This window comes from Notothenia rossii, assembly GCF_949606895.1.
Source record: "Notothenia rossii genome assembly, chromosome: 11".
NCBI classification, from domain to species: Eukaryota; Metazoa; Chordata; class Actinopteri; order Perciformes; family Nototheniidae; genus Notothenia; species Notothenia rossii.
In genome coordinates this window covers 13,767,536-13,787,639 of record NC_136910.1, presented here as the reverse complement: position 1 = coordinate 13,787,639, position 20,104 = coordinate 13,767,536, and the positions used below count along the sequence as shown (strand labels likewise).

General features: G+C 40.1%; 2 protein-coding genes across 2 annotated transcripts; one reads left to right on the top strand and one right to left on the bottom strand.

Moving 5' to 3' along the window:
* Positions 1-3,524: 3,524 nt before the first annotated feature.
* On the bottom strand, positions 3,525-7,940 carry ghitm (growth hormone inducible transmembrane protein). The gene is made up of 9 exons (XM_079657641.1): positions 7,819-7,940; positions 7,279-7,437; positions 6,739-6,835; positions 6,365-6,476; positions 6,125-6,266; positions 5,462-5,570; positions 5,067-5,255; positions 4,228-4,399; positions 3,525-4,132 (listed from the first exon to the last, which is right to left on the bottom strand). Exons 2-9 carry the CDS (start codon positions 7,408-7,410, stop codon positions 4,051-4,053), a joined length of 1,035 nt encoding a protein of 344 aa, XP_079513767.1. The 5' UTR covers positions 7,411-7,437; positions 7,819-7,940; the 3' UTR covers positions 3,525-4,050.
* Positions 7,941-8,000: 60 nt separating this feature from the next.
* On the top strand, positions 8,001-14,969 carry chst3b (carbohydrate (chondroitin 6) sulfotransferase 3b). Its single transcript, XM_079657634.1, has 3 exons — positions 8,001-8,795; positions 12,190-12,405; positions 12,724-14,969. Exons 2-3 carry the CDS (start codon positions 12,326-12,328, stop codon positions 13,949-13,951), a joined length of 1,308 nt encoding a protein of 435 aa, XP_079513760.1. The 5' UTR covers positions 8,001-8,795; positions 12,190-12,325; the 3' UTR covers positions 13,952-14,969.
* Positions 14,970-20,104: the final 5,135 nt, after the last annotated feature.

The following is a 20,104-nucleotide window of genomic DNA, read 5'->3' as shown; positions in this document are numbered from 1 at the left end:
CATTGCCTTTAAAATATTACTTTTCACTTTCAAAGCCCTCAACAACCTTGCCCCCCCCCCTACCTCTGTGACCTCATCCAACGACACACCCCCACCCGTCACCTCAGGTCTGCTGAAGCTAACCTACTGCAGCCCATCAGGACAAAGCTCCGGACCTGGGGGGACAGGGCCTTCGCAGCAGCCTCCCCCACACTCTGGAACTCCCTCCCCAGCCACGTCAGATCCGCCAACACTCTCACATCATTCAAACAATCCCTCAAAACTCACCTTTTCACTCTTGCCTTCAACTCCTAATCAACTAACCCCTTGCCCTTATTCCACCTAGCTTAGCACTTTCTACTTTTGTTGTTATTTTGTTTTACTTGCTTGTAAGAGCTTTGAGCACCAGAAAAAGCGCTTTAAACATGTAATGTATTATTATTATGTGGCGAGTCCCACTGGGCTAAGTTTCCCTGTGGATGCTGTTCTTGGCAGCTTGGCAACATAGCCTCAGCTGCACTTGTGGATCTGTGATACGCTAAAAGACAGCTTTCTTTGAGATTTTGCTGTCCACTTTCTATGAATATTCTAGTGACCTGCACTCGAGACACAACACAAGGCTTTTAAAAAGAGTCACTATTGCAAGTCAAGATGATTTAAACGTTTAAAGGTCCCCTATTTTACTGTTTTCCCTCAATATATTATAGGTCTCAGATATATACAAATCATGTCGCTGAAGTGTTTGGCTTGAAATACCAAACGGATCATTGCAGCATCCCATAATCCCCTCTGTTTCAGCCCTGTTTCAGAAGTGCTGATTCTCTGTCTGTTACTTTAGATGAAAATAAGGAGCCACTCCCCACGCCCCTCTGAGAGATATTTGGTTAAAAAATAACACATTGGTGCTCTAGGAGGAGGTTCAGGTGATAAGATGGGGGGGGGGGGGAGTTACCTTGGGTGGTGATTGGCTAATGTTTACACGATCCAAAAAATCGTTATGACATCATAAAGTGGCCAAAATCTGATCAGCTCATTTTCAGACAGGTTTTTATATAAATGGATCAGGACAAAAAGTGAGCTAATCTTTTTTCCTGAAACTTTCAGAATGTCTTTACACAGAGGGGACACATTTTGATGTAGAAAAGACACGAAAAAGTGGATTTTGCATAATAGGTGACCTTTAAAAACAGAGTTGCAAGCATCCTTCATACGTTGACAGAACACAGAAGATGTTTGACACTTAGCACTGTTGAGAGAAATCCACCTGGTATGAATCCCTTACAGCTTATGCAGATCAGAACTAAAACATTGTTCTCAATCTCAAAGACAAACAGGCCAAAGATGAACAGCTAATCTGATAAACAAAAACAAACTAAATTGGAGAAGATGTTTTTATGTTACAAGCTTATCTGACGATGGCACACAGCCCGAAGCCTTACATCTTTTATTTTTCGAATATAATTTTCCACTTTTTTCCTCAAAACCCAACCTCACATCCGCTCATGGGAAGGTGTCACAGAGTGCACGTTTACCTGACTGTGTCAGCGTGGTGTGTTAACTGCGTAGGAGTACTCACAGACTTATGCACTTCCTACTTTCACAGGTATAAAAATAGTGTGTGACGTTTACACACACACTCTCGCATCGTACTGGTGGGCAGCCAATGGCAGATCTCTGATCACTAAAATAAACACAGAATCCATGCTCTGTGTTTACAGCAAAGTTTGCCAGTGCACAAACAAGAATCCATGTTATTGGATGTAAAGATTTTCAGGAAGTAAAAACATATATGAAAGAAATATCAGTAAATGTTGATTTAAAGATTCAAAATGAATATTTAGGTAAAACGACAGATGTATTATCTGAAATGCACTTTGAATAAATAGCACAAGTTCACAATACGCAGGCTGTATTCATTTATTTTATAATTGGAATATTATAACAGATTAATTAACAAGAATCCTTTCAATGTTGTTTTGTCAATGTTGAGCTAATTTGAAACACTTCCCATACTATTAATTGTTTTTATTTTTAAGAATAGATATTTCGTTTTTTTGTACTGGGAAAGTCTGAATTTGCAAAAATAACTCAACTGTAGCTGGATGATAAATGTAACGCAATACAAAAGTAAAATGTTCTGCCTAAAAGTAGTTAAGACATTTATTTTTAAAGTATATCATTTAAAATAATATGATGTCATGTATGTTTTATATCACATTACATCAATGTAGTTTAGTCAATTCCAATTAAGTTTATTTATTATTATTAAAGTAACATACAGTAAACTCTCTTCTGTGTAAGTGCAGGGGATAATAGGAAAGTCCGTAGTTATATTTTGTCAAAAATCAAGGATTTGGCAATATTTAAATCATGACTTGTCTGAAGCATAATCCCCTAGGGACTATGAATGTTGCAAAAAATGTGGCACGGACCACCTTAAAAGACGACATATTTTAAAACATTTGTGAAAACGTTCACCATGAATGTCTGTTCTAAATTTCCAGCGATCCATTGGATAGTCTGTGTTTTGTCTATTTAGGAAATGAAAACATTCTAGGCATTGTTCATGTAATACTGGAAGACAGTGCTTGTACAATCCCCCCCCCCGCCCCCGCCCCCTTAAGCATAACGAGCATTGGACCCTTACCAAATATTGGTCATCAATCTGAAAATGACTGCCAGAGCGCATCTTTTATCCCCAGTAATGCCAGAGCTCCACAAGCTGGAGCTTTTCCCAATCTCATCCATTATTGCCCTCTTCAGCCCTCCCATCTGCAGGCTTTTCGATATGCAGTACATGTGAATCATACGTGTCCTAAACGTGAACATGATCTGAGAGATTGAAACACCCCGAGCAGCTGTGTGCTCCACGTGTACAGGCTTTAGCGAAGCACCTGCATATTTACAGATGTTAGCATCTGTTCCAAGTGCCCTGGTTTGGAGGTTTAATTTGAGAGGAGCGGCCAGATGGTGGACAAGAGGATTACTATGCTAAGCCTTTGTCATCTGCTGCTACACACTGCCTGTCTATAGGAAAAGACAAGGTGGACCCCCGCTGGTCCCTCTTTGTCTGATTAAAGCTGGGTGTGGATGACAAATTGTAAAATATGTAAGTTTTGGCACTATGACCATTTTTCAGACATGGTGTTTTATGACTTTAATGGCAAACTATGATCTTTTTTAATACATGCTAAGCTATGACAGTAATTTAACAAACACCTATATGGGGACTTTCTATGACATTTCCTTATGGCACTTTTCCATTTTATTTTTTACAGTAAACTATGCTATGACAGTTATGAAGACTTCTTATGACAAAGGGCTACACTACTGATACATTTATATTACAAATAAACAATTATTCTAATAATCATTGTAATACAACATGCAGTGCTTTAACTTTTTGAATGGTTTTCTATGTATTATGGAAGTGTTTTATGTATGTTTCCTAGCAAGCTGTGACTCTGTGATGGTGAGCCAGCATGCACACTACCAGGACCATGAAACTGGAGCAGCTTAATATAATTCAGTCTGACAAAAATACATCACTTTAGACATGTTTATTGATTGGTTCCATTGTTGAAATGACTGTACAATGTCAGAAATATATGGACTAGTGCCAACCTCTTGAACGCACAACAGAAGTGCAAAATCAGTGTATAGTGGAGCGAGTCGGGACCGGTCTATGTGTTGCATTTTGTTAGCAACTTTCATTCTTGTTGGAAACAGAAACACCACTCAGTTGAAATAAATACAGAACATGAAGAATACAAAGGACATCAGAAGCTGAAGAGAGGATGCAGACAAGAAAGACTTAACCATCTGTAACCCCCTGAATTAACCAGATACTTCCACAATCTAGGTTAGAGTGTGTTATCAATGCACAACCATTTCTCTTCTTTGCACCAGAGTACAATTCTCTTTTTTCGCACTCTTTCAAAGCATGGATGTATTGTTCCCAGTTAGATAAGACGTGTCACTAAGAGATAACATCTGGTGTATGCTGCTAGTAATAAAATATGATTTTGATCAACTTTGTAAAGGGTCAAACTGAAATCAGAATGCAGCTGTTTACTTCTTCCTGCTGCCGCCAGACAGAATCATCACCATCCTCATGAAGATGTTCAGTGTGTCCATGTAGATCCCCATACACCTGTGAGATTAAACATAATATGAGAGAAATACCTTAGTGAGAGCTCATGGCTAAAATTCTGCTTGAACCCACGTATATTTTCTGTGATGACTTACGCGTTGATGGGGTCATATTTCTGGACGCCGTACAGCGGGTGTGTCTCTGCTCTCTTGATGACCTTCTGCGTGTCGTACAGGAGGAACATGCTGAACAGGACCAGGCCTCCGTAGATGGCCACTGAGTACAGGCCTGCTCCCATTGCTGAGGTGGGCGGCAGGAACATTGATCCTGGAGAAGACAGGGAGATTCGCTGTGAGACTGACACGTAGAGTTTCAAAATGGTAGCAAACAGATATCAATAATTAATGAGCTTATTATCCAATCCTATCATGGGGTTAAGTAACTGATATATCAGATACATTCCTACAGTTTCTGTAAAAGCTATGAGATTTTGTGCACAGTACTTTATTTTGGCAACTCATCTTTTTTAAAACAACTTGTATTTGAACATACTGTGTAGAAATTGTTACAATTGTAATGACAGCATCATGTGAAATTGATATGCCTACTGTTTTCAGAATATGACATGACGGAGATGTTACTCGGTCGTGACCGACACATTTCTGTCGCACATTAAAAGAAGCGTTTGTACCAACGCTGAATTTTGCAAGCTCTTATGATTTTGGTCCCGCATTCCCCTAAATGTGGAGAACACGATCGAAAAACTAACACTTTGGGTGTGATATGCTTATCAGATTTGCTGATTATGCAAAAAAAGTGAAGTTTCTCATGTGGCCCTACGGGGACATATTCATGGTAAAAATACATTTTGCCATGATGCTTAGACTTGAATAACTTGACTTTAACCTCAATAACCTTTTTGGTTGGAAGCATTCAATACTGTGTGTACTGCACCTGAGACAGGGTTTACGAGGTGAAACTGTTTTGTACTAACCAATAGAAGAAGCGAACACCACTCCGAAGCCAACAGCCAAGGGCCCGCCCATGTTGAGGAACTTCTCACTTGGGGCACACATGGCCACAGTGGACAGACCCCCCACGATTCCTGCGGTGTACCAGGCGGCCCTCATCACCAGGGGCCCTCCCATGAGGGTGAGGGGGGCGATGACAGCACCCATCACACCTTATCAACACATAAAGACAACTGAACACCACACTCAACTCAAACAACATGAACAAGGTTAAATATACAACAGCAGCCGCTACTCTGAGCCTGTACATGACTGCCCTCTGGTGGCAAACCGAGGGAACTACATCACATACATTAAAATGTTAAGTAGGAGAACACAACAGGAAGAATAGCCTTTCATTAGACCTTGTGTTACAAACCTGCATGTAACATCCAGGCGAGGTGTTTGGGCATCGGGCTGTGCTCATATGAGATGGACCTGACCAGCATGCCGGCACCAATCATGGCTGCAAATGTCGCTCCAATAGCCTGAATTACAAAACACATCAGGCAATCATTTAATTACCTGTAAATAGGGCTTCCCAGAATATTAAAAGATTCCTTCAAACCAATGACATTCTGATCCATAACCATCATTTCCTTGCATGTCTATTCAGTTTAAATGTGTTATTTCTGAATAAAAAAAACAAGGTGATATTTGTATTATGATTATTATGATTACGCTATTTGTGGCATTAGATTCCAAGAAAGGACTGTTTCCTACCAAGCATTTCAATAACTTCAGTTGCTTGTAAAAATGCAAGTCCGAATTAATTGAATAATTAAAAAGGAACAAATTTGTGTATGTTCGCATTTTAAAAACATGCTGTTCTCTGCCGTCAAAAATACTGTTTGCTCTCCCGCTTGGCCCACACCAAAATGAAGCCAGCAAATGAATGACAATTTATATTAATTTAAGAAAGTTTATTTGATAAGGATGTTCTAATTACAGGTATTAATAAATCAAGATCTTGTGCATATTAACCTTATATTTTAGGTGAATATGTATCCAATGTTAGGTGTACTTGAGTTATAAAGCCTACCATCCAGGATCCTCCCATCATGAGACCCATGAGGGCCGGGGTCCTGCTCACTGCTACAGCTGACAACGCTGTAAGGCCAATACTGCCTGCAAAGTACATGTAGGTGGAGTGGATCCTGTCCTTCACATACTGAGGCCAGATCCTGCAGAGAGAGTAAAGAGCCACGTGAAAATGAAGCAAACACTTTCTAATAACCATTTAAATAGAAATGAACAACCTGAACAAAAAGCTGACACTCACATTGCTTTTTCAATGGCACCGATTTCATTGGACATGCCAAATCCATAGAAGCACAGAGCTCCAAGACCCACTGCTGCACCTCCAGCCAGGAACAGTCTTCCCATGTTGTGAACTGTGGACACACACAAATCATTTAAAAAGGCACCCCCTAAAATGTGTACTACTATAACTAAATATTGAATAATTGTTATAGATTAACACCAAAGGTAAGAGGTTTAACTTCTGCTGACAAAATGTTGGCATCATGGCAATATTAAAATATATGTATATATAATAACATTTAAATTAAGACAGTGGACCAAATAAAACTAGTGTAACAATATATGTATCACTTTATAACAGTTTTTTCAAAAAACATATGTAATAGTAATTACTTTTAAAAGCGGTTTCTGAAGCTGGCTCAAAAGCTGCTTCTTTGAGCTGGCTTTTGGTTGTCCTGCGGAAACCAAATCTGGCCTTGGAGGAAAAACCCTGGCGAAAGAAAGACGGAAACTTTAATTAATATGGGAATTAAAGACGGCAGCTGCAGGTTACTTTACTTCTTATCCCTGCTCCTACCCAATGGAACTGTAAGAGCCAATTAATAAAACCTAAGACTTGCTTTAAACAAAAGCTTACGTACTACATAACAAACCTTAAGCCTGAAAGTTTCTTTCTAATGTTTACACTCTTTATCTGTCTTTTTGTTACCATTATCTTTGCTTTCGGTGCCCACAAATTGGTTTAATCGTGTGTTTTCAAAATCTGCTATTGTCACCTAAGAAAAAACTAAACATTTTCTCCAATCTAATTGTGGTGGGAGAGGTACAAAGTACTTTTAGTTGCATGTGTGTGTGTGCGTGCGTGTTTATAATGGAGAGTTGAAGCAGCAATAACAAAGCTTAGAGAAGCAGAGGTCTATGACTTCACAGTACCTGCTGGGGCCTGAGCAGGGTAGGACAAGTCTTCAGGGTGGATGTCCTCAGGGCTGGGGACCCCTGTGACAGCACAGGACGCAGCCCGACGAGAGGAAGAGTCCTCAGGCATGTCAGCCTCGCCAGCATCATGGTCACAATGAAAGATGCTGTATCAGTCTGAGAGATAAACACAGCGTCAGGTAACTGACAGACTTCTGTATGACATAATGTTCAAACACATATGTTACACATACTAATATGATTATAGTCACAAAGTCAGATAGGAAACCAAGTTAAAGTACCGTAGCAATCAAACTGGCCAGTTAATGAAGAAATATAACTGAATTGGTAATATTTTACGTTAGTTAAATAAGCTAGCTAACGTTAGCTAACATGTTAGCTAAGTAATGCGACTCATTTCACTACGTCTTAGAAAACGTACGCTGTTACAGTGTATAGTCTGACCAAAATGATATACCAAAATGATAAACTGTTACCACTAACACGTTGTTTAGTAACATACATAGGATAATATAGACAAATGTAGATGTTACATACCGAGAAAGCAACGTACGAGGTTCACCTTTCTAGAAATAAGTGCGCAACCTTCTGACGCAATTGTTTTGCAACCTTCCTGAAAATTCTCAGTCAGTGCGTCATCATTAAGCGACGGGTTTGTTGGGAATCGTAGTTCTAAATCGTGCCGATTGAATAAGTCTATACAATGCATAAGGGGTTAAAACAGTATTCAAAACCATTGAAATAGCAATATCAGAATTCACAATATAAAACAATTAATTTATAAACCAGTTACAAAGAACAATGTCAAAATTAAGATGATTATTTCACCACACATTAGGCATAGCCTATGTGATTGCAGATAACAGCACATTATCATAATAATAAATAAAGTAAATAACGTGTGGAATATAATTGAGTTCAAAATACACTATATTCCTCTTTAATTAAATGTTGTAAAATGTACTTGAATAAATGACATTAGTTTGGGACGCACATTGTGTTTTCTCCACTAGATGGAGTGCTTGCCTCTTCTTTTGATGCTACGTACTAAACAATATTTTTCTAAAACATAAAATAAACCAAAATAACGCCAACACGTAACAGAATCACGCCCCTACCATTACATACCATGTGTTTATGTGTTTATAATTGTTGTTTTGCTAATCATTATAACAGCCTATGATGGGTGGGTGTATGAGGGGGGTGTAAGTGCGCCTCCTGCTAAAGCTCCGCTCCTTTGGTCCAAACTTTCCCATGTGAGTCTTAACTTTTGCAAACACTTGTCATTCAGTTGATCGGGCAACCTGACCTGCAGCTTCCCTAAACATGAGTCCATCGGGTACACAGGCTTCACTTACTACAACTAGTCGAACTACTTGTGCTTTTGGATTGGATTGTTTTTTGTCACACAAGTGAAGTACTGTTGGGAAGTAATGGAAGTCATTTATATGCGGAGTCGCTCTTTGAGGAAAGGCTGATCAACTTCACGCATGACACCGCAGCTCATCATGATGGTGGGTATGGAAAGCGGACACAACTTTGATTGATAGGCAACTTATACATTTCTAAAACCTATAAGCTTATAATATCACATGGGAGGACTTTTAAGCTTTAATGACACCCAGGGTGTAGAAACAAAGTCATTGAAATAACCATAAAACATTTATGGATCTCTGACATAAAAATGTAAATTAAAGGGGGATGATGTCTTCTTATTAAAAAGCATGACTTCAGTTTTGGCCGGTTTGTCCCTTCTGACCTTGTAATGCAATGCATGCTCTCCAGCCGAACTACTGCTGCAAAGAATTAATACTTTTTCCACAGTGATGTTTCAACATTAAACCTGTTGCATGCATGCTAATCTCCAGTGTCATTTTAAAGATTGTAAGGGAGATCCTTATATACTTAAATAATTCACTGATCAAAGATCTGGCCAAAACCTCTTTTGGTGTTCCCTCTCACTGAAATGGATCCATATTGACCTAAGACAAAACATTCAGAACAAATGTATAATGATTGAACACAGCCCAGCTTGTTTTCCTTTGTAAAGCTGTCAAGAGGTACACATATAATACACCTAATAGGAAAACAAAACACTATCACAGCTGGAATAGGAATTTTGTATAGTTATATGAATGTGTCTATATCATGATTGTAAACTACACATTTTCTAGAAAGAAATTGGGAAACATGCTTATTGATTTAGAAAAATAGCTGGAAATGTCTATTTGGCTTACGAAAGATTTCTGATTGACCTTCCAGTCAATCAGAAGTCTTACAAAATATATCATGGTATTACATATGTAGAAAAAGGACATATCACACCTCATACTGTATTTCATAGAAGTTCTAAAATAAAATAAATGTACCTTACATTTACAACACTATAGTGGGTTAGCTGGATGGTGTTTCATTTATCTTCACATGAGATTTACATTAAATAAGAGGCAGCTATTAAAAGCATTTGTAGCAAGATGATAAATGGCTCAGTGGCGGTTTCGTTATGAGTAGATGATCAAAAGTGTCATATGCCTCAGTGATTTGTGAATATTCAACAGTCAGCTCATGTGTGTTTTTTTTCTTTCTTTACACAGCAGATGCAGTAAGCTGAGATAATTGGTGTATATTTAATTTACCATATAAATGACAAAACCTCATACCACTTATTTTCTTGATGTATTGTTGGCGTGTTTCTATGGTTTGTTTGAATAATACTATTACATTCATGTTATGTAAAAGTCTACTTTTTTGTTAAAATAACAGTTAAGGGTCACAGTGTCTTATTCATTTGGCCAGATGTTTCTTTTTCCTAATGTGTTCAGTTTGTTTGTTGCTTTACACAAACTATGACCGTAGTTGGGGAATGTGAAATCACTGCTCAAGACTTAAGGACTGAGTAATTTGCTGTGGTGCAACCGACTATCTGAAAAGAAACCACATAACTAGTAACATCATCTGGTTAGTCAGTGACCCTGTGACGTGTGAGTGACCTGCGAGTTTATGTTCTGCCATCTCAGCCCAAAGGAGGTTTAGAGTCACTCCTGTGTAAAGAGACCTTTGTGGTTGTGGCATGCGGCAGGGTGGTGCAAGACAGATCTGATTTTTCCTTCTCTGTGAAAACGTGTCTCAGTACACAAGCTGTTCACCTTTTCATTACGCGCCGTTCCACGTCAACAGAGCTCTATTGGAGCTGTAAACTTTTCCTTCCTTCTCCGAGAATTTCGCAGGCAGTGTCCAACAATTCCCTGTGTATAGACTGCGCTCATTTGGAATGGCTTCTGTGCTCAAAAACTGGCCTGGGACAGAGGTTGCAACAGGATGTGAGAACTGGTCCTCCAGACATCTTACAAAATTCTCAAAAATGCTCATCCGAAATTCAGAAAAATATGCTCATCCGAAACAGTTGGACTTGTTTCGTGCCAAACACACAACTAACTTACCGCAGTAAGTGAAAAGGTGTGTTTTAAGGCTTTGTGGCTCTGCTGATTTATAGCAGCAGTTTCACTAATGTGTCCGCCCCGAGGCTAGACCTGAAATCATTTAACAGTGATTCATAAGACACACTCAGGAGTCTTTGTGAAGCACCTGCTGGAACCAATAAACAAATGTTTTCACAAATCCAGACGTCTGATTCTGGATAAAAAAAAAAAGACTGACTGTAAACCCTTTGCGTGCTTACTTATATGATCTACATTTCTAAACTTTGACATTTTTGCTGGCACACATTAAACCAACACATTTCCTCAGGGTTGAGACTGTCTAATTTACTCTCGCCATGTTATTGACCCTTTCACTGGCAGACGAGATATGGACGGATTATGCTAAAATCCAAAGATTAGTCAGGGATCTGAGCCAAGCTGCCATTATCTCAAAATATCAATCTTCCAGGAATGTGCAAGACAATTCCAAATACACAAAGGCATCATTAAATCTACTTCTACCTTCATTTGACTACCTACTGCCTCGGCAGAGTAGCACAAGTATAGCCTGCAGGCGTAGAGAACTGCAAATTATGGCTCCATGACAAGCAGGCTTTCCCCTTCAATTTGAGCCCTGTGCAGTTATACCTCTCAGCGTCAAGCCATGTCCCCCCCCCCCCCCCCAGTGTCAGTCAGTGTTTTAGAAGCACAAAGGCATATTATGGGGAAGCAGCAAGCCATTAGCCGCCACCAGATGGTCTACTGTACCAGTAGCCCATGTCACTGAGGGCCTCTGTTGAAAATATCTCCTCCCAGTGTTGACATGGAGCAGCAGCTGGCAGTTTGGACCACAGGCTGCTCTACCTATCAGTGGGAGGTAGGATTATCACTCAGGCAACTCTGAGTTCTTTAAGCAAGCAGCTTTGCCATTGTGGAATAAAAGTTTAATTACAAAATTGAGCTTGATTGCAGTTGATTACTCATATTTCATTTGTGCCTCACAGTTGTTGTTCTGCCATTTGCTTTAAATACAAAGACTGGCTCATAAAAACAGCTTCTCTCTGCACCAGCCATCAGTCTCGCAGGGTGGGTGGGCATGTTCCTGAAATGCACTGGTGCACTTAAAGATAACAAGGACTTCCTGGTGGGAAGAACTTGCTTAGATTCCAGTCTAACACACTCAGTTATTTTCTATTCTTACGTTCTCAAGATATGATATTTTTGTCTTTAGGCAAATGCCTCCATTGTTGGTTTTGCAGAACACAGAACAGTGATCTGAAGCCTGGGAGGGAGAAGAACTCTGTAAAACCACCACTCTGACTCAGCATCACAGTGCAGTTTTACATATGTCAAAAATAGGCCGTCAACTTCCTCATATTAATACCTTGATGTGTTTTGAGGAAACACTGAAGACAAAAGCACTAACTCACCACTGTGCTCAGATGTGCAAAATGTGTAACTGACAGGTTGATGTTCATTTCATTTACAGGATGAAACATAGCTTACAACGGGGAATACAAATAACTGGAAGGCTCTTTAAGAAGGCAACTGGAGACTTGCAAGATTGGCAGAACCCATTAAGAAGCAGTCAGTAAAAGCATATCCTGGCACAGCTACATCCAAGAATGAGGATCAAATACACAATATCCCTCGTCTTTTTCGTGGCACTTGTTATCATTGAGAAGGAAAACAACATTATCTCAAGGTAAGTCCATTTCAGAGATCAATGGAGTGCTTTAGTGATTCCCAACAGGTTTGTGTGGGTTTATCTCTCTATCTTTAAACAGATATACAAAAAACACCTTTGGACTGTACAATAATTACAAAAAGATAATCGGAGTTGCAATTTTTCCAACTGCAATTTTCAAATTGCAGGAGGGGCAATAGTTGTTAAAGGTGAAATGTGTATTTGTTTTACATGGGTTTATCCACATTAGTAACTTGAAATAGCTGTTAATTTCAAGTTGAATAAAACCGTTATATCTTTTATTACCCAACTCTGTGATTCCTTTTACATTTTCAGGGTGTCGGATAAGCTCGCCTTAAAGCAGACCCCCCAAACCCCTCTACAGCCCAGTGGTTTATCCCACATACTGCCGAAGCACAATGCTTCCTTTACAACGCTTAGCAAGACGAACTCTGCCTTCAGCCTGATAAAACGGCGCCTGGAGAACTACAGCCAGCACAAGGAGGTGGTGACGAGGGGCAGGAAGCACATCCTCCTGTTGGCCACCACCAGGACGGGTTCCTCGTTTGTTGGCGAGTTTTTCAACCAGCAGGGCGACAACATGTTCTTCCTGTTTGAGCCGTTGTGGCATGTGGAGAAGATGTTGACGCTGGAGACCGGCGGCACCAACGCCACAGCGTCAGCCAAGGCGTACCGGGATGTGCTCCAGCAGCTCTTCCTGTGCGACTTCTCCCTGCTGGAGAGCTTCATCGAGCCCCTTCCTGTGAACCACATCACCACCGGCCTCTTCCGCAGGGAGTCCAGCAGCTCGCTGTGCCAGGAGTCGGTCTGCAGCCCCGTCATCAAAGGGGTCTTTGAGCGTTATCGCTGCAGGACCAGACGCTGTGGGCCCCTGAACCTGACCATGGCGTCTGAGTCCTGTCTCCAAAAGGAGCACAGGGCCATCAAGTCAGTGAGGGTGCGCCAGCTGGAGAACCTCCGACCTTTGGCTGAGGACCCACGCCTGGATGTGAAGTTCATTCAGCTTGTTCGGGACCCTCGGGCTGTACTGGCCTCCCGCATGGTGGCCTTTGCTGCCAAGTATAAGAACTGGAAGCAGTGGGCTATTGATGGTGAAGTGCCGATTGATGATGATGAAGTCAGAAAGCTGAAAGGGAACTGCGACAACATCAGGTTGTCTGCAGAGATCGGTCTCAGACAGCCAGCGTGGCTGCGAAGGCGTTACATGCTGGTGCGGTACGAGGACATTGCTCGGTTCCCAATGAGGAAGGCAACAGAGATGTACAGGTTTGCTGGAATCCCGTTCACTCCACAAGTTAAATCCTGGATCCTGAAGAACACCCAGGCCTCCAAGGAGACCAGCGGTGTTTACTCCACACAGAAAAACTCCTCAGAACAAGTAGAGAAATGGAGGTTCAGTTTACCATTCAAGATAGCCCAGGTTGTACAGAAAGTGTGTGGGCCAACGCTGAAGCTTTTTGGGTACAAGTTTGTAAGCAGCGAAGAAATGCTAACAGACAAGTCTATCAGTTTGATTGAGGACAAAGTGTTCAACTTTGTATAGCATTGATCCACATGAACTCTGAACCCTAATGCTGGAAAAACAACCTAAATGACTGTTATTTATCAGGCTATTGATACAAAGAGCTTTATATTTCTGATAGTGTGCTATTTAAAGTTATTTTGTATTTAAAATTGTATGATGAAGAAAATGTATTGTTGGGTGGAAAATCCATATAACTATTGAGGCAAGGGTATATATTAAGACTTTACAAAGGGGTAAAGCATGGGGAAATAGGAAAGCTATATTTGTTTTTTGCACTCCGGACTATTTTCTCTGTCCAAACTGTATAGTTTGCTTGTCCAGCAAGCCTATCCAAATGTAACCCCTTCAAATATAGGAAAGTCCTGACTCCTGAGGGAGATAGCTGTGGGTTTGGGAACAAGAATGAAAAGTTTCAAAACTTCCAGGAACCTCGGTTATTTTTGTTCAGCAACTTCAGTTAGCACAACAGTAGGCTGCTTTTACACCAAAGAAACTTGAAATGAAACGTTTAATGCATAGCCTAATAATTGTAGCTTTGAATAGCATCGGCAGGAAAAGGAAATACCAATGTTTTGCCAGGTAATTTTTTACGCATGAGATTTAGAAGTAATGTCCTATGCTAATTTTATTTAATTCTTCACTTTGCTTTAGTCGTAATGACTCCAGCTCTGAATGTGCTCCACAGGTTCACTTCCCCCTCTGAAGGGATTATTTTCTTGCACACGCAAACTGTAGTTAGCTGTATGATGCATGTTTGTAATTGGACAAAAGTTGTTTGAAGTTGTCCTCGGGATCGAAAGGACCGATTCTGTTAAAACAGATGTTTACACTGCTACTGTATTCAAACATTCCAACTGCAGCTGGTTTGCAGGATTGTGCGAGGTTTGTCGGCAGGTCTGTCTGTTGACACAAGTCTCTTAGCTGGTGATAAAGAGGCCCTGGTTCTCTGGCCTGCCACACTGTCTTTCTGCTGTATCAGTTTGTTCCTTTTGCATTTTGTTTATTGCAATAAAACTACTTTTACATTTGCCGAAAACATCTCAAATTTGAAGTGAAAATACTGCACCCATGTGGCAAAACTGTTATTTTAAATGTCACTTTCAAATAACATGAGCGGGAACACAGAAGGAGGGCATAAGTAGCTTTACAAACACTGAAAGACCCTTCACAGATTATTTGTTTAACAACACTACAAACTCAGGCCTCATGAAAGACCACAGTCAACACTTCCCAGAAACAGTTTCAAACGCGACTAAAAGTCTGCAGAAGTGCCAACAGCTCTGTGAGACTGTACTTTGAGCTAAATGCTAATGCCAGTATGCTAACATGGGGTCAGCCATACTCAAGAGTCCTGTTCTTGGACATGCATGAGCCTTTCCTGAGATTGAAAAGGATCATCTACCCAGTTTGAATTGCAAAATAATAAAGGATGGTAGAAGTTTCAAATGCAAATGTTTGAATGATAACAAAAAAAACTGTTTAGCCAAAGTGGAGGTATCAGTGTCTTAAGGCAAGAAAACCTTTGAGTGTACATTTTAATGCACATGTTTAAAACAAGTAATAACATCAGTAGGCTATGGGCAGTAGGTGGGTGTTTTCAACATTAACCCAAAGGAGCCCTTATTTCTAAGAACAATAAACCCTTTAAAAAGGTTTCATTATATAAGGGTCCTAGTAAGAGGATACAAAGCTGAGGGAAATCAGATTCTGGGAACAGAGATACACTCCCCTAATATGCTAAGAATGTTGACCTTATGTTGGCATCATATCAAAAATAATTATTTATCCTGAGAGGGACATACAAAATGTCATGGCAATTCATCTAATAGTTGAAGGAAGGGTGTAGGGGTATGGGTTTTCCAAATATCTTCCACCATCTGATAAGCATGGGGCTAGGGTATATTGGCACAGTAAGGGAGTAACTCTTCCTGTAATTGTTAAGACTTCCCATTGCTGGCTCACATTTGATTACAAAATAGTTTGTTTTGCCATTTTGTGCTTTTCCCGAAAAAGGCAATGTCTAAAAGAAACACATTCCCAGTTCCTATCATAGTTGTAATTGCTTTAATTAAGTACACAGCCACCAACTGATGAATCCTCTCTTGCTTTAGTTTGAGTGGTTTATTGAAGTGTCCCACAACTTCTTTTGGTGCTATATAAACCAAATATTTAATCTTTCTGAACACTGTCTAGTTTGTCTGTGAGTAGGCAAGAAGGAAGGATACCGGAGGCAGCTGCCTTGACTTCCAGTGTGTTTACCACTGTGGGCCCGGTTATTTAAATCTCCAAACCTAGTAATTACCAACTTTACATATCATGTGGTTCAAGTCTTTTTAGTCCACCTGACCCCACCCGCTTACAGACACGCAGGGAGGCAGTCGTTTATAAAGTCTCTCTGCCTCAGTCACTCTCTTTTACACCAAAAAGTGACTTCTTTTGTTTCAGTATTTAGTAATCCGCTCATTCGAGCTCTCACACATTGCTAAGCAAAGCCACATCAGAGCACTTCACTCAAATCCACAGATCATTATCTGGTTAGTTTGGGCTTGTTGTTCTATTTTAATAAAAAGTCTTCCCAGGTCTGCAGCTTGTAAAGAGTCTAAACCTAATGAGAAGAGGTTGAGCATTCATAAACTCTTATATTGGAGTGGCTTTATGTGGTACGTGTGGAGGGTGGAGTAACTGTATGGTTGGTGCAAATATAGAATAACCGCTTTCCACTGAGTTAAAACCTCTCACCCCCCTCTGCAGTAAAATGAGGGCATTTAGGTAACCCCACCCTCCTGATCCGTTATAGTGTATCCTGCCACATCAACCATGAGGGGGTTTCAAATATGGAAAACAGCCTGGGCAGAGTATCTAAATGATATCTTGCTGTAAGATCTGTGATGAACAGACACAACATTGAGTTAACTCAGAGGTGTCTCAGAGCTACGCATACAACTTGCGCTCTTGCAGGCGATAATTATGGTTAAGGAGACGACATAAATCTAAATATGCAGTAAATTATCTCGCACTGAGGAATGCAATTCATAAATCTCAGGTTGTTGCATGTGATAATGAGTGGCTGCGCCGGGAGTGGGAACAGAATATAAATGCACAAAACTCCCTGCATATAACTGATGATGGATGAGGAGACAAATTAAGCAATTTTCATCTGTCATTGAAAACTGGTGTATTGGAAATGTCAAGTTCTCTCACCATCTTCCACCATGTTCCAACTATACGTAAAATCCATATGGGCAGCTTTCCAGTGCATCAGCAGAAGTTGCCTACAGCTCTGTGGCAAACTTTGCATAGGAAGCACTTCTAGTCCAATATCATGCTGCTTTATATACAATGCTGGCAATAAAACCCGTTTTTTGCAGGCATTTATTGACACTGGATGAAATGTCACAGGAACTGTTATTAAAGCCAGACATTTTTCTAATTTTCAGCTAAGACAGGAAATGGTAACCTGGGGATTTATGAGCGCTATTATAATTTGTGTATTCACATACAACCCATACAAAGACATCAAAGATCTGATGTGGTTTGGTTGGTCTGCCACTGCTGCCATGATTTGATTCATACAAAAAATAAGTGTATGATTGAGTATGAACACCATTTCTTCCTCACATGCAAATTACCATAAAAGCAAAAACTTCTCATGATGTGCCAAAACTTCTACGTTTCCTGTCAATCATTTTTTTTATTTATCTATGTGTCCATTCATCTTTCAGCAGGAAGTCTGCAACTGTTTCATTCTGCTGGGTCATAGAAGACTTTTGAAATCACAATTTGGCAACTCTGCACTGAAGATATTAATGCATTCATGTCATGACTACTGTTTCACCATGTAACACAATGTACTCCATTGTGGCTGACCACACCAAAATAAAGCCATTGCCAGAATTGAAATGGATGCCCGTTTTACTCTGGATATAGGATTTGCAAAACGTAGTAAAAGTGTCTTCGGGATGTGGTCAGAGGCTCAAGCTCAAGACACAAAATAACAATAATTGTGATGACTGTGGTAGCTTAAAATTGCAATAACCAAATAACATCCTAACAATAAAGTCTAGACCTTTTCTCTGAAGTGTTAGAAACTATAATCCTTCCCTCTGTCAAAGACAAAAACTCAATTTGCATTTATGTTTTGGTTACTCCGAGTTGTTTTTTTATGTTTCAGGATGGTTTAAATTTCACCCTGTTCCTAGTTCTCGAGGCCATGTCATGTGATAAACACCAGGGTTTGTTTTTTTTACCCAAAAAATAGTGTTATCATTCACTTCCCTACATGGTTTTAACTTGGTTTGAATTTGTTTTTACTCTGGCCCCCTTCACCCTTTTGACTATGAGCTCATTGCTTATGTACATTCCTGCCATCCCCTCTACCAGTCCCACAGGAACATTACAAACATTACATTACAAGCATTACTCCCACTCAACATTTAGATTTATATTGAAGTGTGAAATAAATTCTCAGGGTTTTAGCAATCTAGCCTGACATATAGCTGCAGTCAGCTGAACAATGGCTGTGTGGGTGAGGGGGGAGTTTAAGTAAATACTTTGGGTAAGGTCAGCAGGTGGGTTAGGAAATCAAAATGACAAAGTGCCGCTCCGATCTTCAGTGAATAGGTGTCCTTCCCATATTTACTTAACATTTCTTTGCTTCAGTGAAGGAAAACAAGTTCATATTTCAAACCCAAAGTGACATTCCTGACTGAGACTATTCAAAGATACATAATTAATGTCTGGCATGCCAGACAAACACACATTAACATTGTTCTGCTTTTATTTTCTTTGTTTCTTTTGGCCTCCGAGAAGCTGACCAGAGCCCTAAAAATCATGCCCCTGTTCCAACAACAGTGTTTAGGGACATGTACATTGTAGCATGCTGTACAGTATATAGAAACACTGAGCACTGCAAAACATCGGACTAAAACACAAATAATTTGTATTTTGCATCCTTTGAATTGTTCTTAAATATCACACACAGAACAGAATCATTTCTTAAATTGATTGTGAGTTGCTAAAGCGCTTCATAACAAGGCCAATGGTAGGTTTCTTGAGTTCAAGATGTGCCACCGTTTGCATTTTGAATGAAGTTTTGTGAAAGAGCTGTTCCCTCAGCCAGTTCTGGTAGGCAAAACACAAGGCTTCAGTCTTCCCTCACATCAATACCTCCTTTTGTGTCAGCCCCAAGCCAGAGCTAAGAGGTCTTTAAACATTTTTAGAACTACTGAATGGGTTGCTCCATTTGTCCCACTCTGCTGGCTTTCCTCCAAATACAGAGTAAGTGCCGTTCTAGTGCCACTATTATTCAAAATAAAACAGGCATTACAGTTTAGGGCTAAAAAGAGGCAGAAGGAGCAGGGGGGGCTAATGGGAAACATTAAGCATCAATCCAAAACATCTTCATCTCCCCTAAGAAGTGGCGCTGATGCATTTACCAATTATAGATTAATCTCTGGCCTCAACAGTGTAATGACAGGACGTCTCCTTTTTGACGCCATGATGCCATGTGAGCACCAAACATTTGATGCTGCTGCATGTTTACCACAAATGACAGGATCAGACAGACGTGCAGAAATATGTTTGTACAGGAGACCAGCAAAATCCCCAGAAGCAGACAGCGAGAATCCATATTTACATGTAGGAAATGATGGTGGAGAAACTGAGCCGCAGACGTTTGAAAAAACATCCAAATGGTGGGCTTTTTTTTTATTCCCACCTTTCTGTATTTTGTCTTGGAGGAGAGGCTGCAGAAACAAAGAGTAATGTGTGTTACTCAAGGCGCGTTATGCACCACTAACCGAGGAACGCAGTCCGTTTATTTTGAGTACAAGTTGAACAATAATTACAGAGTGTGGTGTCCTGTCGTGGGATTCAGAATTTGGAATCGCCATAGCAAACATTCAATTGATTGCTTTATATTTATTGTACTTTGGTCATTTTTAGGTGGGCCGGTGACAAAAATAGAGCCATGGGTTGTATTAATTATATGCTTATGTCGGCATATGACCACCAACCAGTGCTAAAATAACTAAACCCACTCCTGTCCAATGTGCCATGCTACAGCTGGCCAGCGTGTAACTCATAAAAGAACAAACCAAGCATCTGATGGTTATTTGTCAAGTGTAATGATACCATAATTAAATTACATTTACGGTAATTTAAATAGCATTA